The following is a 10,203-nucleotide window of genomic DNA, read 5'->3' as shown; positions in this document are numbered from 1 at the left end:
TTCCCAGATGCCTGCAACACTTAGGTCTAACTAGTCTGAAGCCAAAACTCTAGAATTCATCTAGTCTTCCCTGGTGTCTCACAGGTTCCCAGACACATGACCCATTATCTACTTCCTCCCTGTTTACATGGGTAGAGAGCTGTACTGAAAGCAGAGTAGCCGGGGCTGAAACTGACACTGTTTTGAGATGCAGGGATCACACACATCATAGCACAAATGAAATTCTACCATCCTTGAAAAATTCTCATAGTAAAAAGAATCATATTTCAACATTGGGAAACCTCATGGTACAATTTAATATATGAATGTATTAAGGAGAAAAGCCATATAATGGTCATAAATAAGTACCTCATACTGATTTTGTGAAAATATTATGCCACTTGGATAACAAGTGACTTCATTCCCTTTACATGAGTATGCCAGGAGAAATAGTTACATGTGATTCAGTAACATGATTGCTTTTTTCTCATTTCAGTGGTCATGAAAAGGGATGACCTGATTAGGATCAACCAGGAAAGTCATGACAAAAATCTGAATCAGGATTTTATGAAAAATAATAAGACATCAGCTCTCAAGAGAGTTGAATTAAGAAAAACACTTAGTTTAAATTCAAGCCATATTCCAATACTCATTATTAAAAAGGGAACCTATACAGGATTGAAGCCTGAGGAATGCATTAAATGTCACACTGTGTATCCCCCCAGTGGGCCTGATCAACTACAGGCTGGAGAGAAATTTGATAACACTAAGATACCTGGAAATTTTCTCCAGTTCTGTGAGCCTCTTGGTCAGCATGACAATATTCACATCATGAAGCAGCCATTTGGACTCACTGGACAAGCAAATGTCTGCACAAGAAAGATGTTTTATAAATCTGAGAGGATTCATATGGCAGAAAACTATAATAAATCAACTGTCACTTTTGGAAAAGCAACTCAAATAGAAAAAGCTAAACATGAAAATTTTAGCCTCAATATGTACCAACAAACCTACACAAGAGAGAAACTTTATAAGTACCTTAGGTATGTTGAACCTGTCATTCACCAGTCACATCCTGCAATAAATCAGAGATTAAATACAAGGGAAAAACTCTACACATGTAAACCTTGTGGAAAATCAATCAGTTTTAATTCACCTTATGAATGTAATGACTGCGGAAAAGCTTTTGGACAAAAGTCAGTCCTCAGGAAACATCAGCAGATTCACACAGGGGAGAAACCTCATAAATGTAATGACTGTGGAAAAGCCTTTGGACGAAAGTCAAACCTCATAATGCACCAGAGAATTCACACAGGGGAGAAACCTCATAAATGTAATGACTGTGGAAAAGCCTTTGGGCAAAAGTCAAACCTCATAATGCACCAGCGAATTCACACAGGGGAGAAACCTCATAAATGTAATGACTGTGGAAAAGCCTTTGGACGAAAGTCAGCCCTCCTTGTACACCAGCAAATTCACACAGGGGAGAAACCTCATAAATGTAATGACTGTGGAAAAGCCTTTGGGCAAAAGTCAGACCTCATCATACACCAGCGAATTCACACAGGGGAGAAACCTCATAAATGTAATGACTGTGGAAAAGCCTTTGGGCAAAAGTCAGCCCTCATCATACACCAGCGAATTCACACAGGGGAGAAACCTCATAAATGTAATGACTGTGGAAAAGCCTTTGGGCACAAGTCAGCCCTCATCATACACCAGCGAATTCACACAGGGGAGAAACCTCATAAATGTAATGACTGTGGAAAAGCCTTTGGACGAAAGTCAGCCCTCCTTGTACACCAGCAAATTCACACAGGGGAGAAACCTCATAAATGTAATTATTGTGGAAAAGCCTTTGGCCAAAAGTCAGCCCTCATCATACACCAGCGAATTCACACAGGGGAGAAACCTCATAAATGTAATGACTGTGGAAAAGCCTTTGGGCAAAAGTCAGCCCTCATCATACACCAGCGAATTCACACAGGGGAGAAACCTCATAAATGTAATGACTGTGGAAAAGCCTTTGGGCAAAAGTCAAACCTCATGATACACCAGCGAATTCACACAGGGGAGAAACCTCATAAATGTAATGACTGTGGAAAAGCCTTTGGGCGAATGTCAGACCTCATCATACACCAGCAAATTCACACAGGGGAGAAACCTCATAAATGTAATGACTGTGGAAAAGCCTTTGGGCGAAAGTCAGACCTCATCATACACCAGCGAATTCACACAGGGGAGAAACCTCATACCTGTAATGACTGTGGAAAAGCCTTTGGACGAAAATCAAACCTCATCATACACCAGCGAATTCACACAGGGGAGAAACCTCATAAATGTAATGACTGTGGAAAAGCCTTTGGACAAAAATCAGCCCTCATCAAACACCAGCAAATTCACATGGGACAGAAACCTCATGAATGTAATGACTGTGGAAAAGCCTTCAGACCTCATCATACACCAGACAATTCACACAGGGCAGAAACCTCATGAATGTAATGATTGTGGAAAAGCCTTTATACAAAAGTCACACCTCATAAAGCACCAGAAAATTCACACAGATGAGAAGTCCTATCAATATAATGACTATGGGAAAGCCGTTGGATGAAAGCCAGACCTCCTCATACATCAGTGAATTCACACAGGGCAGAAACCTCATAAGTGTAATGACTGTGGCAAAACCTTTTTATGACATATCACACTAAAGAATTCACACAGGGGAGACCCATGAATGTAATGACCAGGGGAAAGCCTCTTAATAAAAGTCAGTCCTTTGGAAACATCAGAGAATTCACACAGGGAAGAAACCTCATGAGTGTAATTACTGTGGAAAAGCCTTTGGACAAAAGACAAACCTCATATCATAGCAGAGAATTAACACAGGGTAGAAAACTCATGAATGGAATAACTGTGGAAAAGCATTTAGCCATAAGTCAACCCTCATCGTGCATCAGAGAATTCACACAGGGCAGAAACCTTATGAATTTAATGACTGGAAAACCCTTTGGACAAATGTCAAACCTCATAATGCACCAGAGAGTGCACACAGTGTTGAAACTTCATGAGTATAATGACTGTGGAAAAACTTTTAGTTCCAACTCCAAATGCATCACAGGATTCACCCAGGGAAATAATCTTATAAATGTAATGACTGCAGAAAAGCATTTTTCTATAAATTATACCTCATATCAAACAGAATTCACACAGGGCAGAAACCTTATGAATCTAATGAGTGTGGAAAAGCCTTTAGAAATCATATGTTATAAATCATAGCTCATATCACACCAGAGACTTCACACCAGGGAGAAACTTCATGAATGCAATGACTGTAGAAAATTTCTTGGGAATAAGTCACATCTCAGAATGCATCAGAAAATCCACATGTAGAGAAACCTTTTGAACATAATGACTTGGAAAGCTTTTTCCCATAATTCAGCCCTCATTGCACATCATCTAATTCATATGGGGGAAAACCCTTTGGATATAATGCATATGGAAAAGCTTTTATCCTCAGGTAACACCTCATAAAACATCAGAATTCACATCAGGGAGAAACCTTATGAATGGAATGAGTGTTGAAAACTGCCAAAATCACACAATATAACAGCAGAGAATTTAGTACATGGTGGAAATCTTGTAATAAATGCGAGAAAGACTTTTTTCAGAAGGAACACCTCATAACACATGCAGTTCAAACGAGGGAGAGAACTTGAATATAATGAATGTGAAGGACTTTTTCCAAAATCAACATAACCATGTGACAGAGCCTTTTAATGGAAATCCCATAAGGAAGAAAGTTGGGGACCAGCGCTGTGGCACAGTAGGTTAAAGCCCTGGCCTGAAGTGCCAGCATGCCATGTGGGCACTGGTTCTAGTCCCAACTGCACCTCTTCTGATCCCGCTCTCTGCTATGGCCTGGGAAAGTGGTAGAAGATGGCCCTGCACCCAGGTGGGAAACCCAGAAGAAGCTCCTGACTCCTGGATTTCGATCTCTGTAGCTCCAGCCATTGCATCCATCTGGGGAGTGAACCAGTGGATGGAAGACCTCTTTATGCTTCCCTGTCTCTCTGTAACTATCTTTCAAATAAATAAAGTAAACCATTAAAAAATGAAGAAGTTCAGAAATATTATTAGTGTGACAAAAAGCCATTTGTCAGAAATCGATCATTATACATCAGAGAATTCACATAAGGGGTTTCTTAGGAGTGTAATGAATGTGGAAGTATATTTTCATGGAATTCAGGCTTGAATAAATATGCAACTCAAAAAAGGTGATATCCTTCAAGTGCAGTAGATTTGAACAAACCATAGCCAGAAATTAGACATCAGGCTGGCACCGTAGAGCAGTAGGTTAATCCTCCCCCCGCAATGCTGACATCCCATATGGGTGCCAGTTCTTATCCCAGCTGCCCCTCTTCCAGTCCAGCTGTATGCTGTGGCCTGAGAAAGCAGTAGAAGATGGCCCAAGTGCTTGGGCCTCTGCACCCACATGGGAGACCAGGAAGAAGCCCCTGGCTCCTGGCTTTGGATTAGTGCAGCTCTGGCCATTGCAGCCATTTGAGGAGTGAACCAACAGAAGGAAGACCTTTCTCTCTGTCTCTCTCACTGTCTGTAACTCTACCTGTCAAATAAATAAATAAAAATCTTAAAAAACAAGAAATTAAACATCAACAAACAAGAGAATTCAAATAGTAAAATGTCAATTTAATGAATGTGAAAAATTCTTCTGCCATTAATCAATTCACATGAAGAGACTCAGAAGTGAGAAAACATACATGCATAGGAAAGTCAGGTACCATACGTCATCTCTCAATGGTTACCTGACAACTCACAGAAAGAAAAAAGCCTATGACTGTATTGTAATGGGAAATACCTTTATTATTAGGTGAACTTCCACAAAACATAGCAAGATTACAGAGAGAAGTCCCTGAAATATAATTTGTCTGGAAGAATTCTTTGGTGGAATCACACCTTAGTAGGTATTGGGCAGTTTTCATGATGAATTGTGACAGAGAGTGGTTAACCGTTCTTCAGACATTTTTCTCTTATACAACCTGCAGTTTTGGTTTCTCATTGAGAGTGGGATCAAGTATATGAATTGAACTGTGCTCTCTGATGTAAATTTTGTTAATAAATATTTCAAAGTTGAGTAACAGTTATTGCAACAGTTATCTGGAATACCAGGTGCTTGGGCCCTGCACCCCATGGGAGACCAGGAAAAGCACCTGGCTCCTGGCTCCTGCCAGGATCAGCGCGGTGCGCCGGCTGCAGCGGCGGCCATTGGAGGGTGGAATACCATCTTCATCAATTACAAAGTTATTTGTTTATAGCTGCTTTGTTGGCCACCCAGGATTCTTTCCCCACATTATTGTAGTGCAAATCATGGGCATATGAAGTGACACATGTTCCAGCCATAATAGTGTACTCTGACCCTGGATAATAAGTGTTGTGTGCAGCACAAGGGAATGTGTTTGTGGTGACCTATATACCCATGAGAAATTTGAACTTATCTGTGTGCACATCTGGATTAGACTCCAATATCCAAGGTCTATTTGAATATGCAAGTAGATGTTGTCCCATACATCACCCTCATTCTTTAAAGGGACAACCTCAAACACTATAAGTTGCAACACTCATCTGAATTTTCCTGTATTACTGAGTGCATAATACCTTTTTCATTCATGATCCCCCTATTCTACATGTCTTCATTCTATTCCTAATTGCCTTGAGACAAGAACATGCAATGAAGTCTGTCCAGGTGGTACCCATTGCAACAGAAAAGCGGGAGCATAAATGTAGTACACTTTAAAAAAAAGATTTATTTATTTATTTGAAAGAGTTACACAGAGAGAGCAGAGGAAGTGAGAGAGGGAGAACTTCCATCCAATGGTTCACTCTCCAGTTGGCCACAACGGGCAGAACTGTGCTGATACAAAGCCAGGAGCTTCCTCCGGATCTCCCATGTAGGTGCAGGGGCCCAAGGACTTGGGCCTTCTACTATTTCCCAGGCCATAGCAGAGAGCTTGATTGGAAGTGGAGCAGCCGGGTCTCGAGCCAGCACCCATATGGGATAGCGGTACTTCAGGTCAGGGCGATAACCTGCTGTGACACAGCACTGGCCCCTGTAGTGCACTTTTGTATTAATTTAACTTTACTATAATTTTTATAAACTTTTATTGTATTATTCCCTGCTCCTACAGGTGGCTCTCATTTTTACTGAAAATGTGTGTTTTTATCCCTTCCAATTGACAATGTCATTTCTTGATTTATATAAACCTGATGTACATTCAGTTAATTCCTCAGGATACCCTCAGGAGGAACAATTTTCCTAGGTTGCATGGCTATCCCATGATAACAGGGCTACAAATGCTATGATGCATCTAGTTGCAGTAGCTCTTTTATTTCCTATCTAGATAATAGCTGTGCAAGTAATCCATTCCACCTCCATTACTACCCATTAGAAATAGCTTTTCATCCCTGTCTAAGTCCCCATGACTTCTTACAAGTGTTCATCAAATTAAGTCTTATATAAACAGATTTAATAGAAAATGAATGGTGTGTCTGATGGTAGTTTCAGTGAGGTTGAATGATTTGCTGGACTGCTATTTTGTCTCGGTTATCTTTCATATTACTTAGAACTAATTTTTCACAATATTGCTTGCATGAGCACTTTTTTCTAGGCTCCCAGATAAACAGGTGTTTGAAGACTAGATTTACTATTAATTCTCATAGTACAACTCATTAAGGACAGAGGTCCCAATGGGGAGCACAGATCCTTATGTGGTCCTTGGCACAGAGTAAATATTATACACACTTTATTTAGTACTCAGGCACTGGGCTCCAGCAAGGAGAAGAGCTCAGCTGAACAGAATATAACTCCCTTCTGATTAAAAAAGAGAGATTTACCATGCCAAACCTGGATGTGTCACCTTAGGCATACCCTTTACCCTTGAGAACTGAACAGAGCTCTCTGGCCATACCCAGTATAAGCCTCTAGAGATTCACTGAAAGCAGAAAGTCCATTTATCTACAGTGATAATACAATGATAAAAACCGTCACAGCAGAAAAAAAGATGAGTATCTCAAAAATGCTAAACAATAAATGCAACAATATGAGAAACAAAAATAAGGAAGACATCATGACACTCCCAAAAGAACATGACACTTCCATACTAGATCATGAAGGTGATGAGATAGAAGAAATGCAAGAAATAGAACTCAAAAATTTGATCATATGATTACATAGAAGTAATCAAAAGCAAATGCACAAACTACTGAAATCCATGAAGGTCATGAAAGAAAATCTCTCCCATGAAATCAAGATGAAAGGAAGAATTCAACAGAACATGAAACTGAGATATTCAGGAGAAATCAAATTGAAATGAAGAATTCAATAGAACAAATAAAAAATGCAGTGGAGAGCCTTAAAAATAGAATCAGTGAGGCAGAAGAGAGAATATCAGACTTAGTAGACAAAGCACAGGAAAGTATACAGTCAAACCAAACACAATTAGAGGAGATTAGAAAAAAGATTATTGGGAATCTACAGGATACTATAAAAAAGGCAACATTCTGATTCTAGGAGTTCCTGCAGGCATGAGGAGAGAGAAAGGATTAGAAGGCATTTTTAGTGAAATGCTAGCAGAAAACTTTCCAAGTTTGGAAAAAGAGATACATCCAAGTACAGGAAGCACACAGAACTTTCAATAGACATGTCCAGAAAACATCCTTGCCATGACACATTGTAATCAAACTGCCACAGTGAAACATTGAGAGTGCTCAAAGTCCCAGCCACACCATGAGTCTTCCCACACATCCTCAGTTTTTTTTCATTTTTTTTCTCATTCCTGCTTCAGAAGCTTCACACAGTCACAAGTTCCTAATTCCATGTTATTTCTCCCCACCAGAGACAGGAGTCTCTTCTCAGCTACTTGCCAGGTGCAGACACAAGCTGGCATAGTTGTTATGCATGTCCATAATGGCTCTTGCTCTATCAGCTTGCACACCTTTCTGAGGTGATTGGAGAGAGAGAAACATGTCTGTACTGTCCCTTTTTTTTCTCTCCTCTAGTTTGGCTGGCACACTTTCTCCCATGGAAATTTAAGCCTCATTCCCTCTAGGTTCCTGCCACTTCTTGCTGGTGGCTCAGGCTACTGCAGTCTTGTCTCACCTCACTTTCCAGTGTTGGTGCATAGGCTCTAGCTGTTGGAGTCGTGAGCTGTGAACACCATGCCCTCCATGTGGGTCCACCATGTCCCTCTAATGTCTGAGAATTTCCTCTGTCATTTTTTTCCCTAACTCTTCCCTGAGACTACTCTCTTTCCACTTTTTTAAAACTATCCTTTCCTTGTTTAGAGCAGTAAGCTCCCTGCCTACTCCACCATCCAATTATTGGCTCATCTCTATATGATTATGACTCTGTTTCTGCCAAATTACTAATTTATACACCATATAATCAAAATTAAATGCCTTCCATGGAATGCATATTTATTTTGTCATTTACTACTCTCACCTGCATGTGTAATGAGTAACATGATTTGTGACAGTCCTAACACAGGGACATGATGGGTACCATGGTTTGGTTTATAATTGTGTGGTCATCAACTCACTCTAAATGCTGGGAGTTGTCCCAGCAACTGTCATGTGTATAGGATTTGAGTATATTGCAGTGCCAGCATCATCATGGTCATCAGCATGGGGTATATTCTTAATGTTTCTAGATGCTCCTGGAGTTTTAAATTATTTTCTGATTGTGGAAATTTCCTAAACTATAAGTCTGTATCATACTTTAACTTTTCCAGTTTATTCTGGACTGTTTTTCACCAAATATTCATCCACATATTTGTTTTTTAATTATGGCTCACATTAAAATACACATTGTTACCAAGAGCAAAGCAAAGTTTTAGCTGCCATGTGCATCAGGTTTCTATTTTTTATTTTGCCTTTCATTTTATTAATTTCAACTGAGTATGTCAATATCCACATGGAAACCAATCTTAGCACTGCCAAGGTATGATGATTCTTTTGGGCACTTGCATTTTCATGTCATAAATGCACTAAATAATGTTCAAGTTGTCTTAGCAACCTCCATTTTTATGGCCTATCAAATAATTTTAGAACGTTAGCATTCTTTTACACTTTCAAGGACACTTTTATATAGCTTCTTTATATTTAGAGAATCAAAATTGTCATTCTCTTTAAAATTTCCATGCATTAGATTGAGACAATTTTGTCTTGGTTTTAAAATTACTGAATTCAATGGCATAAGCTTTCTTTGATTTAAGAGAGCACAAATTTTCTGTATTTAAATGTGTACTTAGGGCTATTTTTATTAATATCTGTTACATCTCCTTGTAATCTTATTCCTGCTTCTACTAAATTTACCATTTGTACACACAACTGTCAATATACAACATATATTGAACTGAATACATTTCTTTTTCATGTTGATTCAAATTTATTATTACCACCTCAATAAATAGTCAATCACCTAATTTGTGCCAATTCTAGTGCAGGGAACTTCAGGCTACCATGATTTACTTTATCATTGTAAGGCCATCAACTATCTAAATTCTGGAAGATGTCCAAATTTTATTTTCACAGTATATGAGAACAATTTAGGGCCAGTTCCATCACCCATTAGCAGATTTCATTCTTAGCCTTAGAGACATTCATGGAACTTGAAATTAACCTTTAATTATGAAAATTTAAGTTAATTTTTAAATTCACTGGAGTCACTCTTTTGCACAAATATTTTAGGCTAGGCCAATCCCAGCACTGTGAATCTGTAGCCAGGGTGATTTAACATTTATTGTAAGATCATCACCCCCAACATTCTGTAAGTTGCCCTGGAAACTGTCAGGTACACAGTGTCTCAGGGCCATTTTAGCCAAGGGTAATATTTTTTTCTCCTCAGTGTAAAATATATATGAATATATGTAACATATATAACATACATATATTATATATATACATACATATATATATAAATTTACCTCTGTGTCTAGATACTAGTATATTTCCTGAAAATTATGCGGGAAAATAGTGAGATATTGTTATTTTTATCCTAAAATTATGTATGTTTATTTAATTTTAGAGGTTGGTAGACTTGGAGACACAGAGAAACAGATTATGAGCTACAACTTGGTAGCTTACTCTTCATTCCTGTAATGATCAGAAACTGCTCTATTACAGAAATCTGAGCTATTCTTTGCTGATGAT

At 38.8% G+C, this 10,203-nt stretch overlaps 1 protein-coding gene across 1 annotated transcript; it reads left to right on the top strand.

The window, feature by feature from the left end:
- The first annotated feature begins 810 nt into the window (after positions 1-810).
- LOC138845781 (zinc finger protein 665-like) lies at positions 811-5,084 on the top strand. The gene is made up of 2 exons (XM_070059362.1): positions 811-2,421; positions 5,043-5,084. The coding sequence occupies exons 1-2, from the start codon at positions 811-813 to the stop codon at positions 5,082-5,084; spliced, it is 1,653 nt and encodes a 550-aa protein (XP_069915463.1).
- Positions 5,085-10,203: the final 5,119 nt, after the last annotated feature.

The sequence above is a fragment of the Oryctolagus cuniculus genome, chromosome 16 (genome assembly GCF_964237555.1).
Source record: "Oryctolagus cuniculus chromosome 16, mOryCun1.1, whole genome shotgun sequence".
NCBI classification, from domain to species: Eukaryota; Metazoa; Chordata; class Mammalia; order Lagomorpha; family Leporidae; genus Oryctolagus; species Oryctolagus cuniculus.
The sequence above is the reverse complement of the archived record's forward strand: the minus strand, read 5'-3'. Positions and strand labels throughout refer to the sequence as shown.